Source organism: Copadichromis virginalis, linkage group LG20 (genome assembly GCF_057382275.1).
Source record: "Copadichromis virginalis isolate Kocher_CV1m ecotype Utaka linkage group LG20, C_Virginalis_male_GT1.1, whole genome shotgun sequence".
Taxonomy (NCBI): Eukaryota; Metazoa; Chordata; class Actinopteri; order Cichliformes; family Cichlidae; genus Copadichromis; species Copadichromis virginalis.
Window position 1 is genome coordinate 3,327,261 of NC_140637.1, and position 20,658 is coordinate 3,347,918.

The 20,658-nt window shown below is 41.7% G+C and overlaps 1 protein-coding gene and 2 non-coding genes across 4 annotated transcripts in view; 2 read left to right on the forward strand and 1 right to left on the reverse strand.

Moving 5' to 3' along the window:
• LOC146684019 (adenylate cyclase type 6-like) overlaps nt 1–20,658 on the reverse strand; it is a 40,062-nt gene that overhangs the window by 13,799 nt on the left and 5,605 nt on the right. Inside the window, exons 2-5 of one of the 2 annotated variants that reach the window (XM_085444784.1) lie at nt 19,301–19,726; nt 17,052–17,249; nt 16,045–16,951; nt 96–245 (exon numbers count right to left, since the gene is read on the reverse strand). In XM_085444784.1, coding sequence (XP_085300910.1) covers nt 96–245; nt 16,045–16,950 — 1,056 coding nt within the window. In that variant the 5' untranslated portion in view covers nt 16,951; nt 17,052–17,249; nt 19,301–19,726. Of the gene's footprint in view, nt 1–95; nt 246–16,044; nt 16,952–17,051; nt 17,250–19,300; nt 19,727–20,658 lie in introns of those variants that run through there. The other variant, XR_014917318.1, reaches the window with a different exon arrangement.
• On the forward strand, nt 10,996–11,067 carry trnac-gca (transfer RNA cysteine (anticodon GCA)). The gene has a single exon. It is a non-coding gene; the product is annotated as a tRNA-Cys (tRNA).
• Nucleotides 14,565–14,636, forward strand: trnac-gca (transfer RNA cysteine (anticodon GCA)). The gene has a single exon. It is a non-coding gene; the product is annotated as a tRNA-Cys (tRNA).

Sequence of the window (20,658 nt, forward strand, 5' to 3'; positions counted from 1 at the left end):
TCTTCTGCATTTGTGTATATGTCTTTCTACAGGACTTGGTCTCAGCAGGTGTCTCTATGTGTGTGCCTGTGCATACCGTGTGCACATAAGTGTACCTGTTGCTGGTTTTCCCTCTGCAGGTGCAGTCTGGCCTGAATGTATCCTCTAGTCTCCTGGAAGGCCTGTCTTTGGGAGACTTCAGCGGGGTAGTGAGTACAGATCCCGATCATGTTTGTGCACAGGAAGATCAGCATATTGGCACTGATCTGAAAACACACAGACAGACACAAAGCGTGAGGTCGAAGCTGAAAAGAAAACAAAAGAGCATCAAACATGTGCAGATCTTGTCATAATAATTCAATAAACTCTGACTGACCTGGGTGAGGTCATTGAGAGAAAATGATAACATGCTATGTCATAGGAATTACTGCAAGGCGAAAGATTCCTCAAATGTCTGAGGGGCCATTAGATATGATCTGGTTAGAGACGATGAGCATGGCCTTGTGTTTGCTTTGCAAAGGATTTTTTTTACACTTGTTCTTAATGGCAGAGAGGAAGCCCAGACTTTTTAATGCTATGAATCAGTGGAGACGCGGGAGGATTGTGTCATTCCAGCTTTTTTTTCTTAAGAGCTAACAACAATATTGTATTTATTGCGCTGAATCCAATTAAAAGGCAAAAACAGGGAGATTATTCCAGCATTTCAAAAGATGACTTTTGTTAAAATCTAAAATCTCCTGGCAAATAGTACAAAGCAGAGAGACAGAACATCTTTTATGCAAGCGGTAGTCTATCTCAATGCGCAACTTCAGATAGAAGCAGACAGATCCATTACTGTAACTTCCTTGTGTGTACCCACTAAGTTTAACAATGAGGCTCTGAGAATGCTCTGCACAGTCTGTATAACATTATCTGTGGCTTGAGTAAATTAAGTTTATCGTGTGCAGTTAACTTTGTGGGGTCATTGACCTTAAAGGCATTCCTCTGTGCTACTCCACTCACTTTTTGTGTTTTCGGATGCGTGCCGTAAGCCAGCGTTTGAGTCTGTTAGTGATTTCTTTTCTCACTAGTCCACAGCCAAGACTGAAGATCAGAAATGGATGCCTTGAGCTCTGGACTTCCCCTCAGCTTAGAAACACGTGGGCATGCACGTTCACACACAAACACACGTCCCCTCCATGTTCAGAAACACACTCCAGCCTGGGAAAGTCACTTGACCTCTGACCACAGCCCAGGGTGCTTCCTCTGAAGATGATATCATCAATAATGAGAACAGGACATGCACGCACTGGACACACTAAAGCCTGAATGTTAAATCTGTCTTAAAGACAACACTCTCAGTGAACTTGAAGATTTGAAAACTTTGTGCCATGGCTGGTATGTCGCCAGACCAGTGTGTTTCTCTGTGCATGCTTGTAATGTGTCTTTATCAGACAGTTGGCGGAACAGAGCCGCTGAACTGGAGATAGGGGCTGATTATCTGTATATGTACATTCACTGCATTTTTTAAAGATGTGTCTCCGCCTTTTCAAAAAGCATCACTGCGCTAGCATCCACACTTCAACCCTCACGCTTGCAGAGTGATGGCAGATCCTCTGCCACTGTCCCCACATAAAGGTTTACAGTGTATACACAAGAGCTTACTATTTGTTGTCACGACAAGGCAGAGATAATCTAACAGCCTGTGCTTGAAATGAAACATAACACCATTACCAAAGGACAGTGGCAGGCAAATTTGGTTCATTTTGTTAAGTGGCCCTTCTAAGATACAGGACCTTCTGCAACTAACTGACCATACTTCTCAACAATGCACATGTTCCAGAGATTCGAGCTTTCCATGTGAGCAATTTTAATCCATATATTATTCCTAGAAAAGAAATTAACTGATAGTCTGGCTATGCACGCATAAAGACTCTCAGTGCAATGATGTGCTGGGATAGCGAGGATAGGCATTTATTTGCAAATAGGATGCAAATGTATGTGCAGCATTTATTGAAGCTTGCGAAAGCCTTAAAATGCAAGAGGGGACGAGGCATTCAGGACTATTAAAACCTACTGACTGCATGTAGAAGGGTAGTGCAATATAACAGCCGGATAGCTATAAATGAGTGAAAGTGAAGTGTGAAGAAACATGATGAACAAAGCTTGTATTAATGCCAACTTATATGCTTAGAGATTAGAGGCAGACACATTCACAGAGACTTTTGAATAAATCTTGTGCGTGAGCGTGTGTGTGTGTGTGTGTGTGTGAGTCCTTTTGGACTGGCAGCTCTTTGATCCTGAAGCTTGTTGTGTCTGCTGCTGCACTCATATCACCCAGAACTCCAAATCTAGCACAGACCCCAGGCTGACACTACCCTGCCTAAACAGTGAAGACAGAAAAGCAGCTTCTCTCCATTAACACTGAGCCAGTCTCTTTATAACGACTAATCTGGATTTAGAGTATATTCCACTGATGCCTCCTGACCATTTTTCCTGCAGACTTTTGGCTCTTAAAGATGAGCCTGCCTACACATCTACTTAGGCAGGCACTTTTGGCGGTGAAGTTAAAAGGAGACCAAACATTGGCTTATAAGGTGCGGTTCACAGCAAGGTGCTTTATAAAGTTAAAAAAAGAAAAAAGGATAGCATGCTAATAATCAAATGAGGGAATGGGGATGGAAAAGATCTCTGCTTGGCAAACACACACTAAATCCATTCTATCTTTAATAATATCCCACTGGACAATTCCCTCATGCTCAAGCATGCTGGAACACACATGTGCCCAGATCGAGTTATGACAACAACATCCTTATCCATTTTTTAAGAGATAAAAAGTAACAAAAAGAGATAAAAGTGAGATAAAAGTTCTTCTGATCAATAAAATAAAGTTTTGTGGCATTTGACAGCACATCTACACTGTACAGGCATTACTTTTGCTCTTTTAGCTAAGTGAAGGCAACAGTAAACCACAGAGTGGTCATATTAAATTGTAACTATAATCATGGACAATACACCGAGGGTAGCTAAAAACTAGGACCTGTCAATCACAGATACTAAAATAAGCCAGCTGGTTAAAGGCGCTTTTCTTTTGGTCGGTGCTTGGATTCATGCAGTTGTATCTAAAAAGCCTGAAAGAAAAGTTCAGATATTTCACTAACCCTGAGCAAAAAAGCTTAAACTTTAAAAGGCCAAAGTGCTACATCCCATAAGTCAACACTTGGGACACTGACTGCAGTTGACATGGGGACTAAACTCCAGCACATGACCTCTGATAGGCATCTGGAGCTTTTCAAAATGTCTTACAAAGATAAATGGCAGAGCCCAGTCACACGCTGCTGATCATAGCCTGCAAAAACACAAAACAACATGTAGTACCACTGTAGTAAAAATAGACAATACTGTCCCATTTTGTTTGCCTACACCTGATCTAATCAGCTGTCACTAAACTGTGTAATTACTCATTTAAGAAGGATGCTATTCCTTATAAAGACAGATGTTGCTGAAGGGTGGGGGTGCCTTCTTTGCCATCTTGGGCTCTTGCCATCTGGAATCTGAGCTTTGTTTTTGTCATGACTCCGGCCAAACCAAAATTGGTCTCAGGCGACCAGTGAGGCCACGGAGTAATCTTTGTGAAACGCTGAAGCAAATTCCGTGAAGCTAAATAGAGCTGGACCCAGGCCGCACATCTGCCAGATAAACAGATCCTGAATTAATACTTACATGAGGAAAATAAAACACGTGGAAAATCTCCCAGCTATCCTGGAATTACTATAACAAACTAACCGCCAGCTTAAACTACCCGCTCACTTCTTTTAATACCAACAAGTTTTTCCACAAATCAAAACACTGTGAAGCTTGTTTGTCCCTCATTTTCAATTTACTGTTAGCAGGCTGAACTACAAACTACCAGATAATATTCCTTGTTGAGTAAAACATACAGTACAAGTAGCTTGCCGTAATTACACTAATCTTCTTTTGCCACTTTATGTTATCTATGGAAGCTCAAGACAGACATGAAGAAAGTCTAAGACAGCAAGTGATATCAAGTCAGTAAAGTCATAACGATTTTAAAGAAAAAATAACAGTAAACGAGAGACACATGGATTGGTAAAGTTGGACACAAATAAGAAGTGAGTGGTTAATGAGAACATTGATGTTCCCTCAACAACGAATAGCAGACACACAACTTTTAGCAATTACTTCCTTTTTGTTAAAAAAAATTATATCATGTAACATCTCCAGTTTGGGTTTGCTCCAGGACCCTTTATTTGCCCCCCATTTCCTCTCTTCCCCAAGATTTTCTGTCTCTATAAAAGTTCAGAAGTGTTACGAGCAAGTAAATGGCCTCATCGGTGCTGGAAGTTATATTCAATTTAAAGATGCAGTCAAATTAATAAAAATTAAAGACCATAAAAAGTGGAGACTGTTCATTTCTTGGTAATTGAGCAAACTCACAAATTCAGCAGAGGATCACACAAAGCCCCCCCCTCTTTTTTGTAAACATTTTGTCAACATTACCATAATAACTGCTGTTCTCATTTACTTACTGAATTATCACTCATTACGTAAAAGAATTTTAGCTCCAAGTTGTGGTTCAAATCACACAAGCTGCTGTGTGTCTCCGTTGCTCAGAGGTCTGGGGTCAGTGTGTAGAACTAGACTCAACCCTCTCCAGCTTTCCAGCTGTGTCCTTGCTAACCCTCCACTTCCTGCCTGCTCAGACCCTCACAGGCACAGCTGCAATTAAAACACAGCAGCTGAAGGAACACAGAATCTGACAATTAGACTATCCAACCAACCAACCAACCGGCAGTTCACTTTCCTCCTCCCAAAGACTGAGCTGTGTGACAGAGGTCAGACCTTGAAGTGTGTGAGTATGAGCTGAACATCCAGGAATTCCCGCTCGAGCTTCTATTTCATCTCTGTTTGCACATAATGTAAAACATAAAGGCCATTGCATCTCTAGAGAGACCAATGTAACATTAATATCGAGGCATTGCTCAAAAGAAGGAAAATGGCTCTGTAGTGCAAATCCAGAGCACCGTGTTTGTGTAATACATGGTAAGTTTGTTATTTTTTGGGTAAGACTGTCTTTAGGCTGGAGTGAGAGAATTAAAAGGGGGAAACATTAAACAACTTTAAAATAAATGTGCACAAAGGTCAAACTAAACACGCATGAGTTCAGTTTAACTGTTCAGTTATATAAGCATGTGCTCGCCCACTGTCCCGCCCTGCTCTCGCTCAACAACATCACACACCGCTGGCTTTTACTAAGTATGCAGATCAATACTGGGACAAGAACAGGTTATAGTTTAAACAGTGAAGACTTGTCTTTTGCCACTTGCTCGGTCAAGGATGAGCTGATACTGAACTCATGCATGCATGTAAGACATTTGCCTCCTGGGCTGATTTCTGGAAATGCCATGTGGCACGTTTATGAAGCCTAAAACATGAGCATCGTTTCAGAATTTGAGAATAGATGTATAAGTAAATACAATTTTAGAGAAACGCAAAGAAATGTACAACAAGAAATGTCCTGGTCACCTCTGTCCATTTCAACAGGAAGCGACTGTTTATTCTATCTTCCATATTCACAGAAGTTATATAATAATTAAACTAGAAACGTAGCATAAAACATATATTTTCTGAGCTTTTTGCACGAACACAAGACAGAGCTCACCTTGATTTGGATTAAATCTGATGATGTGAATTATAATCATGGGCCTGGGGTATTGTTATTATATCTGATGACATTCACTTAAAATGTGAAAAAAAGCATACTCAGAGGCCCAGTCATTTAAACCTAAAAAAAATCTATACACACTGGATGACATGAGCTAAAAGATCTGCTCTGGTCAGCTGGAACACAGTATTGCACAGCACAGCGCATAAATGAGGATCTATGTAGTCTATTACATTCGACATGTGTTCTTCCTATTTTATTAGAAAGAAGGTGTTGCCTATTTGTACACTGATAGCAAACATGTTATTACAGCTTCACCCTATCAGTACCTCCTCACTCCAGCCTGACATATGTCGCCTCTGTTACAGTTTTGTAACTGTAACCAAGTTAGCCAGGATAACAGGACAGTTGGCTAGTGTAACTGTGACCTTTGACAGAGACCCATTCACCTTCCTGTCACGAACACTGGGATCGGTACTGCACTCAACAATATCCAGAGTAAAACTGCCTTTAAAAGCTTAGGGGCATACATGCCGCACAGATGCACATTTAACACCACTAATGGATTCCTAATATATATCTCTTGGCTGTCAGCCATGGCAGTTCAGCTTCAAATCCCTGTATTTACTTTTGCAGGGAGCCAAGTTGTTAGTAAACCATGAACTGTTATTAGAAGCCTGCACTTCCTCCTGCCTGACTCACACAGCTATTATTAGCCTGGCTATTATTTCCCTTATCACTCTCTGTATTTTAACAGTAATGTTTCACTTATTGTCAATCCTAATTTCTCCCACCCATGGTGATAAAAATTATCCGGGTTCGCATTGTTGCCTTTGGCTGTAATACAATAACTGGATGAGTCACAACTTCCTCACTCTCTGATAGGGTGGCGTCGGGAGTAAAGGGGGTGAGGGGTGGGCGGGTGGGGTCTTTTATTTCAGCTACTGAATTGTTTGGGAGGTGAAGTACCTGACGATGAGTTCTCACCATCTGACAGCAGCAAAGGGAGGGAGGCGCTCTGAGGCCTGCAAGTGAAGCTGATAGACAGATCGTGTATTGCACTTACTGTGGCCAATGCAGTAAGTGCAATACTATGACTGTAAAACACGTATGTAATACTGGACATGCGATTGGCTCCAAACAGCTCAGGCTGAAAATGAAGGCTTAAGTCTTTCTGGCTGCTCATTTAAGTATATGAACAGCAGCAAATAGTAGAGTGGTGTAAAAAGTGTTGGTATCCTATGCATGAACACATACTGAAGTCATGCTCACTATGTCTTTAATGAAATCTTTCACCATGTCTGATCATTTTCAAATGATGTAATCTCATTAGTTATTTACACAGGGTCATACTGCTGACATGTTTAATGTTTTAATGACTTTGGCAACAATACACATCTCTATTTGTCTCATGATCATGCGTGAATAAAAATGCAGTCTGACTGACTGAATAAAGTGGCAGAGCTATGGGGACACTGACTGACTTTACATCCATGTCTAACTTTGTTTTGGGGTTTTCTTTGTTTGTTTTGTTTTTCTGTACTTAACTTGTATTGTATTTTTAAGTGCAAATGTGTAATGTGTAATATTTTTGAACCGATGACTCAAGAACATCCGAGCATCACAGCTGGTACCATCTAAATTCAAGACGATCTCTATAATTTTCATTTAGCAGCAGAGAGCAGAGGCTGTTCCCTACATGTGAATATCAGACATAGCGCCCGTCATAATTCAAAGGGTTAAAGTAGCTGAAGTTGTAGCTGCTTTTGGATTTTCTTATGCAACACAAATGTTCTGGCATAAATGCATTATGCATGCCTCGGTCATGCTTGCAACATTTCATTGACAAATTTCACCAGTGTTAAGCTGAAGGATCAGTGTGTTTCCACCACTCCCACATTCGCCGACCCCAAAGCAATTTGGCAAAAGAAACAGGTTCTTCCTCAGGTGTCGGATCACCACACAATCAGCAGAGTGCAGACTGGTTGTGCTGATGTGTCAAGGGGTAGTGTTTTTCACAGCTTCCACTGCTCTGTGAAAGAGTTGGTATTTGTCTATGGAAATATTTGTTTGTTTCTGCAAACAAATGAAAATGTGTAGCCTCGACCCACATATAATACAATACAATCATAGATCTTGGAAACACTGATCCAATGAAACAATGGTAGAATAAGGAACATGACCTCCCATACGGAGTATGGCTATAATAATGCCAGCTGTTACTTACTTTCAACCACCAAGCAAGTGCTCAGCACTATGAGCTAAAATTATAATCTTAACTTGACTCTTTTCACTCTCTGTTTTTCTACACCAATCTGCAACTGATCATTAGTTATTATTAATCTCCGTCTCTCTTCGACAGTATGTCTTTTTGTCCTGTCTCACGGCAGATAGCTGCCCCGTCCGATCAATCAGAGGTTTGTTCCTGTTAAAAGGGAGTTTTTCCTTTCCTCTGTTGCCAAGTGCTTGCTCATAGGGGGTCGCTTGATTGTTGGGGTTTTCTTTGTATTATTATCTTTACTTTACAACATAAAGCACCTTGAGGCGGCTATTGTTGTGGTTATATAAATAAAGCTGAATTGAATTAAACCCCCAAACTTATTTGATTATTGCACAATTTTATTGAAAACTACAGTTGTGTTTCTCTCTTTTTCATGTCCACACGCTAGAGCAGGGATCTGAGATTATAATGTTAAGTATCCAGTAGCCGAGCAGAAATGTCAGAAAGGCCAATCACAACAACTAATACTGACAGGAAATGATCATTTATATTTGGCGCCAGCAGATGTGAAGACCTGGGAATGAAACAGCTTGCACAACACATAAGTTCTCATAACAGACTTTACACCAAACCCAGTTAAAGGGATGAAGCGTGGAAAAACCCAGTAAGCAGAAGATGAGGAAATAATACATTTACTCTTCAGTTGCCAAGTTAATACACGGAAGGGATTTCAACCCATCAAATATCAAAGAAGAGTTTCCAACAACTTGAGCCGAACTCAGACAGCATGTCATCCACATCAAAGCCTTTTAAAGAAAAAAGTAACTGTGAGCAATAAAAGTGAAGACAAATTAAGCCATCTGAACTGTTCTGAAGTAAAATGTATGGATGCGATACAACGTGTTATTATGAGAACAGCTTAATCACTGAGGACTAACATATATAACTTATTTGTTAACTGACAGAGAAGCTTTAGAGTTTAAGGGATACAGCTTGTTAATCTCTCACAGGCACTGGTTTAATTTGGAAATCGTCAGTTGGATAATAAATCTGATGTTCTGAGATGCTATGCTTCTTCCTCGTTCGAAAACTAATTAAAAAGGACAAAGCAATGAAATGTTAGTGATTTGTGAGAAAAAGGAAACCAATGATGTCCAAAGTGCCTTTTGAGCCACAACAAAACACAATGAACAAAGCCTAAAAATTATGCAACACATTCCTGAGAGAATGTTGCACAAATGTTGTGCAGACAGTCTTTTTAAATCTTAACAGGCAGCACTACCTGTAAGACTGACAGAAGTTCACCTGAACCCTGAATCTGCAGGGCAACGGCACAACTTGCTTCTTCCTGAAACAGTCTCACCTTTGTCTCTTTGTAGTTGTCTCAGGAGGCTCTTCACAGCAGAAGAGCACAGTGAAATGTGGAGATCTATGGATGGAAGCAATCCCCATGAGTAGGGTGAGCTCAGTCTCTGTCGGCTATGAAATAAAAGGCCACTCCATCTGAGAGGGATTTTGTAAGAATGGAATTATGACTCAGAGAAAAAAAAAGAGTGGAGAGAGAAAAAAAGAGAATAGCAGCTCATTTAAAGCATGGTGAGTCAGCCTAGTATTATTTCATGCTCTCAATCCGTGTCTGTCCCCTTGTCACCAGCGTAACCTCCGCACACCCCTCACCCCTCCTGCTTCAGAGTGGAGGTCCCTCACAAAGACCACTTTTGTCCTCGTTATCATCGGTTTCACATCTTCTCAGCTCTAATTCTGCATGAATATCTCTGCAGGAAAAATACAAACGGCTCAGGCACACAATGGGGTGGAGGTCGATAAGGTCCCAGAAGCAGAGTAACCGAGGTTTGTAAGGGCTTAGTTGTGTGATACAGACACAGTGACAGACTGAACGTTATTCCTTAATATTCATACAACTGAGAAGTACCCGAGAGCTGATTAAATGAAAGAATATGTCATTTTTTAAAGCTAAAAACAGAAATCTTGGTCATGAAATCCATATAAATTTGAGATGATAAATGCAAAAAATGAGTGTGCTACACTGTTATACAACAACAGAATTGAAGGAAAAATGTGATTTCCTCCATGTTTAGTAAAGCCAAAAAGAGATTGGAACAGTCTGATGTCCATTGATTGTTTAGAAAACTGGAACATGTTGTGTTGAGGGTCCAGACCCTCAGGCAAGGTAGCAGGACATCATCAGAAGACCAATGCAACAGCCAGGGCCAGAGCTAAACAGGACATCAAACCAACGGGCCCGTAGTCACGTTGTACACTCTGGGACATGAGCACTTAACACATACCCTCAATGTACCAGTAGAGTTATGTCAATATTGCCTTCTTCATAATGGCTGCACATTCATCTGGTTGATTAATAGTCATGACTGGTGGAGAAAGACAGTAACAGAGGGTCAGACCGCACATGTTTTTGAACTTATCTATTTTTTTAATTTTAATTTAATACATTTATATGGGAAAAGCTATTTTTAGAAATTAAAAACATAAAAAAAAATAGTCCATATCAGATCTGGAGGTGATCAGCTCATGGCACTGCTGAGGTGTTACTGAAGCCCATGCTGCTTTGATTGCTGAGCTCAGCTCTATTTCTAGTTTGGATCTTTTTAATGTTCCTCTTGACCATATTCCGTATGGAATATCAGGCAAGTTGGCTTACCAATTAAGTACAATAACGACATGGTCAGCAAACCAGCAGTAATTTTGACACTGCGGGCAGCTGCCAAGTCCTGCTGGAAAAGGAAACCAGCATCTCCATAAAACTGCTCTGAAAAGGCCTGGTAGGTGGCTGCACATGCCATGACACACAGAGCAATCATAGATCATAGATAGTGGTAACTTCATACTGGACTTTAAACACCTTGGACTTTGTTCTGCTCCACTCCTCCTGCAGTTTCTGGGACCGTGACTTCCAGCAACAGCCCACGCAAAAAAACTTGTTATGTGTTTGTTAGATGCTCAATGGGTACTAGGTGGCCCAAAGTGTGCCAAGAAAATGTTAATCACATCATTACACCACCAGGGTGGATGTCAAGAAGAAACCATTTGTGGTGGGGCATTGGTGAACAGTTTACAGATCATCTGAAGGGCCAGGTGCAACTCTTGCATAGGGGGTGTAGCTCAGTGGTAGAGCATTTGACTGCAGATCAAGTGGTCTCTGGTTCAATTCCAGATGCCCCCTATAGAGCCACCAATGGAAAAGACAACTCTGAGAACTGTGAGAGCAGTTGAGATCTGAAGGGGACCTTAGCTTTTTTTTTTTTTTTTTTGGAAGACCTTCCAAAAGTCCAAAGAACAATTGCCGAAAACAATTTCTCAACTGAAATCTCCTGAAACTGTCCCTCCCAGCTGCCTAAACACTTGATACAATAAAGAATGGCTCACTATTTTCATGACAAATTCTGGGCCTAGCAAATCATGCAGCAGAAACTCAGATTCATCAGACCAGGCAACAATTTTTAAAGTAATCTGTTGTTCAAACTTTAGAGATGGCTATGCATGAAAAATCCCAGTAGGTCAGTGGTTTGAAATATTCAGCCCACGTGGCACCATCAACCATGCCACATTCAAAGTCACTGAAATGACCTTTCTTCCTTTCTGATGCTTAGTTTTCACATCAGTGGGTCACCTTTACCATGTCTACATGCCTAAAAGCATTGAGCTGCTTCCATGTGATTGGCTGATGATAGATGTTTGCGGTAAATAAGGAGGCGAACAGGTGAACCTAAAGTTCTCTAAATACAGTTTTCAACCATTTTCTCTACTCGACTCTTGGCTGTCTAGGATATCAGCGAATAAAGATATAGGATAAAGAAGTCTTTTGACCTCTAATTATGCAGACCTATTCCAGTAGAGTCCAATAATATAAAAATACAAATTAAAGACATGTTGGTGAGATTGATTCACTACAAATCAAAAGAATTTCAAACAGCTTGCTTCTGTTTGGCAGATATAATCTAGACTCTAGACTGCATGTCAAAGTCTCCTTGGGCAGGATACCGAACCCCACCAAATCCCACCAAACCCACTAAACGCCACCGACCCGCCGAACCCCTAAGAGAAAGTGTGTGAATGTGAGATTAAATAAGCTTAGACATAGAATAAGCAGTTGTGTGAATGAGGCTTGTAGTAAAAAAGCGAGTGCTCACATAGAGTAGACAAGCACTATATAAGAACCAGTCCATTTTCCGTGTATATAAAAAACAACTAAACACACTGGCGTTGTGGAAAGTTGGCTGTGACTTTGACATCTATCAGCGTATAACATGAATTTAATGAAACGAAGGTTGTTCGGATTAATAGCTGATAAAAAAAAATGGTTTGCTGCAGGTCTGAAGGACATCCACTATTTCTGTACTGGAGGTCTACTTTGTTTACAAAACACTACGTACAGTTTAATAGTGCAGTCGGTGCACATCCACTTAATGCAAACACAGTGTAAATTGTGATAAAATCAATGAGTAACTGACAGCACATACAGAAGGAACCAACATACAAAAGTGATGAAGAAATATTTCCAGTGTGCTGGGAGCTGAAGTCATTGTAAGTGCCTAATCCTGTTTTGTTTTTCCCCACAGCTTCCAGTATGAAGAAGTAATCATTCTGTTTTCCATAAAATTCATTGCACAATCTGAGCATCCCACCCCACCCCATTTCATTTTACTACAGTACAATAGCCTCCTTGTTTTAGGGACTGGCGGCCTGGATGGCACCATGCTACATTATCATGATATTCCTCCACAGTGTAGCTAAATGGGCTCATTCAACTCAGATGACCTTCTACAAACCCCAAAAGAGCTGCTGGTAGCTGCCCTACAGCACATAATGTAAGCTCATTAAAAATCTCATTTGAAAACTGCTGAGATCTACAGTAGCATCTACTTTTAGTACATCACCTTTGACATGGAAAAGTGGTTAAGAGCCTTTAAAATGCTTTGTCCTATATTGATGGAAAGAGAAAGTAGGCCGTTTCCACTGATGAGTACAGTAACAACATTGTACTCCTTTGTGTCGTGATAATAGCGGGCCCAGACTAACACAAATCAACAAGTGTGAGATGTTTTGTCTTGTTTACTCACAAATTTTAAGAACATTCATACACAGGCAGTTACTGGGAATAATACTGGCTCAGCTTCAAAACATGGACGTGACCGTCGCTATCTTTTTGAAAACAAATCCCCAGTGGCTTCCTGTAAAAAAGAAATTGGTCCATGTAACCGTATTCCTGTTTATGCATGTATTTATAAAAAGACTTACCGTATTTCCCGGACTACAAAGCGCACCTGAATATTAGCCGCACAAGCTAAAATCAGGGGAAAATCCTGTTTTGTACATACATTAGCCGCACCTGACTAAAAGCCGCAGGTGTTTCAATGTTGACTTATCATATGTAAGAGAATATGCACAAAGGGAATTGCCAGGAAAGAGATGGCTGTTTGGAGACACACCCCTTTTATTAATATTTTGAAAAACAAGTTATGGGTACATATTTGCACATGTAGTACATAACAGTAACCTATAGCACACCAGAAAAATAGATTCGGACTACCTTTTAGGCTCAGGTGCAGTGACACAGCTTTAACAAGAAGAAAAGTCAGTCATTCACCATCTTTCTCTTCTTCCTGCGCTCTAAAACCACCAAAGTCCTCTTCTCCAATGTCGGAAACGAACAGGCTCAGGATGGCTTCGTCATCCACTCTCCGCTTCTCTCCTTCGTTGTCACTTTCAAAACCAAAGAAATCCTCGTTGTCAGTGTCAGAGTCGAACACCCTCAGAAGGGCCGTGGCGGTGTCCTCCTCTCCATCATGCAGCAGTCCAGCCCTTCAAAATCCGTTGGTGATCGTGGATGTTTTCGCACTTTTCCACGCTGTCAGAATCCACCGGTGGAGTTGGGCATAACTTGCTTTTCGCAAGTTTATCGCCGTTCGTCATCCACGCCTCCCGCTGAATGCGTAGCGCTACTTTGAAGTTTGTTTTTCGCGCTACTTCGTACGGCACTACGTTGCCTGGCGGACGGACATGTGACTAACATACCACTCTTGAACCCCGATCCTTCCGCCAGGCAACGTAGTGCCGTACAACAGCGGAACAAACAAAACAAATCGTCTTACGATATGACAAAAATCATGGAAAATCCATAGAAAAGCCGCACCTGACTAAAAGCCGCAGGGTTCAAAGCTTGTGCAAAAAGTAGCGGCTTATAGCCCGACAATTACGGTAATTGTGATGTTGAACCAAAACAAAAAACTTGGAGTTCTGCAAAATGCGTCATTACTACCATTGGATATCCAATAGGAGTAAGCCAAACAAAAAAGCTTCGGACATATTTCTTTGTTAAGGGACAAATTTAGTTTTAGGGTGAATTTTTAGGGGAATTTTGAACAAAGACACACATTTAAATTCTCTCCTAGGCTGCTAGTGTCATACTAGTAACTAGGATTCATCACGCCATAGGACCTGTTCCCACTGATATTCCAGGCCAGCTCTTGTGCAATTTGTCATACCTCAGCCTTTTCTCCTTGTTTCTTTTCCTTTCCTTTCCTTGAGACATTTCCTTGTTTCTGCCTTTTCATTAAGAATAGCTTGTTGGCAGCCACCCTTCCACTGAGATCATTTGTGATGGCGAACAGTTGAGGGATCATCTGCTAACGGTTTGGAGCCCGGTACTGCTCTCGTGTAGGGGGTATAGCTCAGTGGCAGAGCATTTGACTGCAGATCAAGAGGTCTCCGGTTCAAATCCGGATACCCCCTGTAATAGCTCAAGAGGGGGAAAAGAAAAAAATATTGGGGGGAATCGTGGCGAGCTGTTGCTCAAGACATCCTAACTGAAGAGACAGGTGCGTCTCTCGGGTCTTCAAGCTTTTTTTTTTTTTTTTAAATGTCATATTCCTGACCTACAGAGATTGTTCGTCTGCAGGAAATTCTCTAGTTTTCTCACAATTTTTATGACCACACTGAACACAATTTCAAGATATGACAAGTTTTTGGCTAATAGCTCTTTGGGAATCACCTTGTCGGTGCAAACATAATCTGTGCTATCTTTGACATTTTTCATAGATTCCATTAAAGAAATATGAAATCATTTTATGTGTTTTTGTGACAGGATAGCAATAACATAATGCCTTTAAATGGTTTTTTGTTTTTGTTAAGCCAGCCATTGTTTTTAGACATAGCACTGGTTCACCCTTTGAGTTAGGGGCCTTTTTATGCTTTACTGATTCATAGGTCAGTGTTAAGTGGCTTAACAAGCATTCCTCTGAAAGTGGTCAAGTACAAGGACTGAACTGTAAGTGAGAGAAAAAGCAGCCACGATCCAAAGATAAAACTTTCAAAGACTTTCAGAAATCCTGGAGAACTATTGCTCAAGACCACTTTTAAAAATTACTAGCATGTCTGACTCCGTGTGTAACGGACATTACATGTTGTTATAATTACACAAAATGTGTTCTAGACCACAAATTTTATTTTCCAGTTTATACCTGACTTTTAGGACCTTCAAGCCTGTAGTTATGTTCTTTATCAGTTGGAGCCCCTCCTCATTGTCCTTCTTCTTCTTTGGTGCAACCCTATAAATACAGTGTACCCCTTTGGCCTCTCCCCTTTTCTACAATTACCCTGTGGGAGAGGTTGGTGTCATTTCTTTCCAGACCCTGTACAACACACATATAATGTATATTTAGCCACCCTGATGTTTCTGATTGTGTGTCTTTAGTTTAATTATTGTCATCATTGTGCCTGTTTTTGTTAGATGCTATAAATGTGTAGTATGTGTGTGCCACAAATGTGTTTTAGGCGCCGTTAATGCTAGCATGAATATATAATTCTGGCTAGCTTGGAAGTTGTGATGGGTTGAGCTAACCCTCTCCCCCACTGTTTGTGTTTGGTTGTAGGAGCTGGAGCGAGCAAGTTATTTACTTGGAGGTCTTTCTTTCTTTTACCTTTCTTTGTCAGACACAACGCAAAAACACACCGGTCACACGTGGAAGCAAAGTAAAAAACTGAAAAAAATAATACAATATAAAACATAAATGATGTTTGAAAGTAACTCAAACTGAGTGTTTTGAAATAAATATTCTACTGAACAATTGCTCTATGGATGTTGAAATAAGATCAAATTAAATATATCTCCATCTATTCTAGAATTATTGTCATCACTTACCTGTTTAAAAAAACCGAACTTATCCTTATTGTCTTTGCTGAGATACCAGGTGACTATGTGTACGATGGACAGCACAGCTCCACTAAGCACAGCAGCTCTCATTCTGACTGGCAACAAGGTATAGATAATGTAGATGAAGAACATTGTCCACCAGATGCCCTCTGATGCACTGTGGGGGGACACGCTGACGATCCCATATACTTGCACTACAATCAGTACCCCGATCACAAGGTAGCTCACAATCCACATGTAATCTTGGTGGAAGCCGTTTCGATTGCACACCACCATCATCGCCAGGAAAACAACCATGGCCACAGACAGTACTGAGATGTAGCCAGGTCTGAGGCTTGACTCCGGTTGGAAACAGTGGAAGGTAAGCATAACAACGCACACCACCACCAGAACTCCCATTAGCATGGTCAGAGAGCTCTGGTTGAGCCTGAAGAAGTACCGCTGATAAAGACGTTCCAGCTTGGTGGACTGAAATTTCTTGGATTGAAAAACCCGCACGACCTGCATACAACAGTCTGCGGCAGTCATTGTCTTGCAGCTACCCTCAGAGAACTGTCCTAATTCCTCCTCTTTCCTACCCTTCAGCTCACCGTCTTCGAAGCCCAGATTCACAGCCTTTAGACCCAGATCTCCACCACCAACCATCCGTTTCGCATAGTGGTCTTCCTGCCAGCCACAGCGCAGGCCAAAATTGTTCCCACTGGTGCCTGCCCCACAGTGGTAATTTTGAGGGGCAGCATTAGGGGTTTCCAAGTCCTCCGGGTCCCTCAGGCAGCTCATGTAACGTGGGTTGCATAGTGACGAGCTGTCCTTCCTTTTTTTGCCATTGCGCTCTCCCCATGCTGTCTTTCGCTGGTCCACTCTGCCTGGAAAGAGGTCTCTGGCCCATGACATCCTACAAAACACAACATACAATTGGTAATGTTTCACATAAAACAGTACTGATCTTGAAGCTTTTAATCTCTTTTAATATAGAGATTTGAGAATCGTCTCACCTGTGTTGGCTTAATTGTGTTTAGCAACACTGCGCTCTTTGGCCAGGCCACTAGTTTACCCCAGCGAGCACACACCATGAGCTCAAATTGGCCAAAAGCATCAGAGGGGCGTCTGCATTTGAGTTGCTTTCTTTTGTAGAAACAGTCAGTGTGTCAACTCTATACACCACCGAGTGCCTTTAAAAACCACCTGTTCTCCTGTAAAAGCAAATGAAAAACCAAACACAAAAAACATGTGATATTGTTAAGCAAACAAAGCATGAGGGAATATCACCTGATTGCATTAACATTAATAGTATGCATTTTTCATATTACACATATGTTTGGTGTTATAGGGCCTATTTATGCCACTGAATGTGCACGTCTTTGTATGGTTTGCCCATTCCACTTCTTTTCTTTCCATGCCTCAGCCAGCCTGGGACCACACTTTCAAATGTTTTTGTTCTGCCTGCAAAATGCTGAACTGTAAAAGCAGAACCTCCTCTAATTCCTGCCTCGTGCAGCAGGTGCCGTTCATAAGTTTTATCCTGAAACCATGACAAAGAATGCAGTCCCGTTCCAACCAGCTCTACACTGATTGCCGGCTTCCACAACTGGTATCAAACACCACTTCTTGGTGGCTAGCACTCTGCCATGCTTTGCCACCGAAATCTGCCCCTAACATCTTGAGTGGGCAGGCATGGGTGTGCTCTATTTGACAACAAAGGCCTACTGAGTGGGCACCATCAGAGATCAAGAGCTCTCCAGTCCAGATTAAATTGTCCATGCTTCCCCCATTAGCTTTGATGACTCACTATAGCTGGATTGTAGCAGTACATGTCAAGGACAGCGCTAACCTCTAAACTCTAAGCAAATCTCCCAGGCTGACAGAGCTAAGACTAATGGTGGGAAGAGCAAGCATGAAGTGCACACATGTTTATAATCAACAGCAGCCTCTAACATGAAAGCTGCCAAGCTGAAAACTAAAAGGATAACTATTTAACTATATGTTAAATATAACCCACACTGGTGCAAGCTGGGAAACCATCTCTTCAGTAACTATTATTTAATTAAATTCCTTCCTACTTAATAATAGATTAATAGCTGATCACAACATTTACAAACTGGTAAAGTAATTAGCATGCTGTTTCACGTTGGGTGCATTTTTTTTTAATTTTTTTTTTGGCGTATGACCCACTCTGGCACACTGCAAGCATGTGTCCCTTCACCTTCATTTTTCCTGCAGAAACAACCTTAGTCCTCGACTCATCCTTATACATTTACGACAGGTCAGACTGCGACATGCGGCTCTTATGTAATGCAATCTATGCAGGCATACATCTGCCATAAACCACGAAACGAATCTGTACATTGCACATGTGTACATTGGAATCAGCCGTCCTGCGTGCGTTTAAAAATTAGGACGATGCGTACGAGCAAATATCTGTATTATTGTGCACATTGACACGGAGCAGCAACAGTCCTGCGGTCACCGGCGCTAACATGATTCTGATGTCCGAAAACATGTTTGGCAATTACACGTGTAGGCCCAGGCTGTGTCTGAATAAGGGGCAGTCGGCCGAAGCGCATTACATAACAGGACGCTCTAAGTAGCCACTGAGGCACTGCTCCCAGTGTTCAAATGTAGCCGCTTTAACCACAAATCTCATGGAGACGGCGTTGGACCCGGATAGTCTGGAGTCAGCCGGGAGTGTGTGGGTTGCAGAAGAAAGTGCAGGTTGCCACACATCAGCGCCTCTACTAACTTGTCGTGAGTAAAACATTCCGTTGGGCAACTTCTGCCTTGGCAGCTGATCCTCTGATATCGGATGAATGTGCTATCCAGCTCACAGGACTACTGTACAGTGATAAGGGCTGTAAAAGGGCTACACACCGGGCCTGTTCCCCCAACATAAACGCGTACGTCATTATGTTTGGACTCCAAACAGGTCACTGGGCAAGAGGACGCTGGTGAAACGCTCTGGGCAGAATCGCCAAGTGTCACTCGGCTGATTCGCCTCTTCGCGTTAAATGTCACATTACATAAATAAAGTGATGTCTGCGCCTGTGTACAGTAGTGTACAGTCCCGCTGAATAGTTCAGGCGGCTCAACGCCGCCGCAGTCATCACAGCAAAACACACTCCAGTGCAAGTCAACTGCTCCCAGTCTTTTCCACGGCTCTATCCTTTGACTGCTTTTCAGTGTCGCCGAGCTGTAGCAAATTCACATTGTTGCCCAATACAAAGCTTAAGACATGCAGTGTACTTACCAGTGGACATCCAGTAGGAGTAACCGTAACACTGCAGTGGAGCTTAGCCCTGTCTTCGGTCTTTACGCAGCCGCCGTGACACACTTCGGATGCGGGTCTGTCCTTGTGGAAAGCAAGGGAAAACTGCGAAATTGGCAGGACAGCCTTCTCTCTTCCCAGCCAAAGCTACGACCCTACATTCACAGCGCTCCTCTCTCCCTCTCTCTATCTCTCTCCCTCACACACACACAGTCACACACACACTGACAGTTCCAGTCCAACATTCCCATCCCATTCATGATCGCAGGAGTCCCCCTAGAGGTGACGTGCGTGCGTCTCCACCCGCTCGAGTGTGATCCGCTCTCCTGCCCGTCATTATGTCCATTTGTTCCTTCCTCCTCGTTTACTTCACCCTTGTTGTAACACAGCGTGCAGATTAATAGCAAGCTAGGAGAGAACAAAGAAGCTGTTGTTAAGCATTGCATGCAAATATTGTCAAAACACCACCTAGTGGCGATGATTTATCCACTAAAAACTTCCAAAAGTCTCCCGACGCGATCATGTTGACCTCTAAACTGTTTTTTATTCAGTTCTTACAATCATCACAGTTGGTCTTATATAAAGTACATCAAAACCATTTATTAAGAAACAACTGACTCGGGCTTAATGGCTGCACAGACCACCAAAAATCACTCAGTGCAAACTGTGTGAACTAGGAGCTCAACAAGTGCTCAATTTGCTGACAGGGACAATGAATATTAAATATTGGGCTTCAGTAAGCACGCAGTATGACTACATTAATGCACACAGTTGTAAGTTAGTTTACTCTGCTTTTACATGGAAGGACTGCTGCATAAATCTATGTTACAGCAACATATTTTACTAATGTGAGCCTAAATATTACTAAAATGGCTTTATATTAGCCAGGGCAACACAAGTGTGGGTGCAGAAGAAACAGAATAGAAAATGGAAAATTGCTTCTTATTTTGTTTGTTTTGGTCTTTGCTTAACTTTAAAATACTCCCGAGGCGTCCAACTGGATTTATGTCTCTAATTTAGGAGACTGGTGACAGTCTTCACTTCTCCTTTAAATGCAATTTCATGATTGCTTTGTGTGGGAAATTTATGTTTTTCAAGTGTCTTGAGACTAGAAATCATCTTTGATCTTTTATGCATTGTTGCACTTCAAAATGCATTAAACCTGCGTTCACAGAAAAATGTACAAATGTCATCTGTCCAGCATGGTTAACGCTTGTATAGATCTACCTCCAGCTGTTGTAATCCTAGCCAGGTCCACTCCAACCATGCTGGACGCCATCTGAGTCCAATAAATATATTTTGATTTCATCTGTCCAAAACTGTGCTGCCAGTTTTCATTA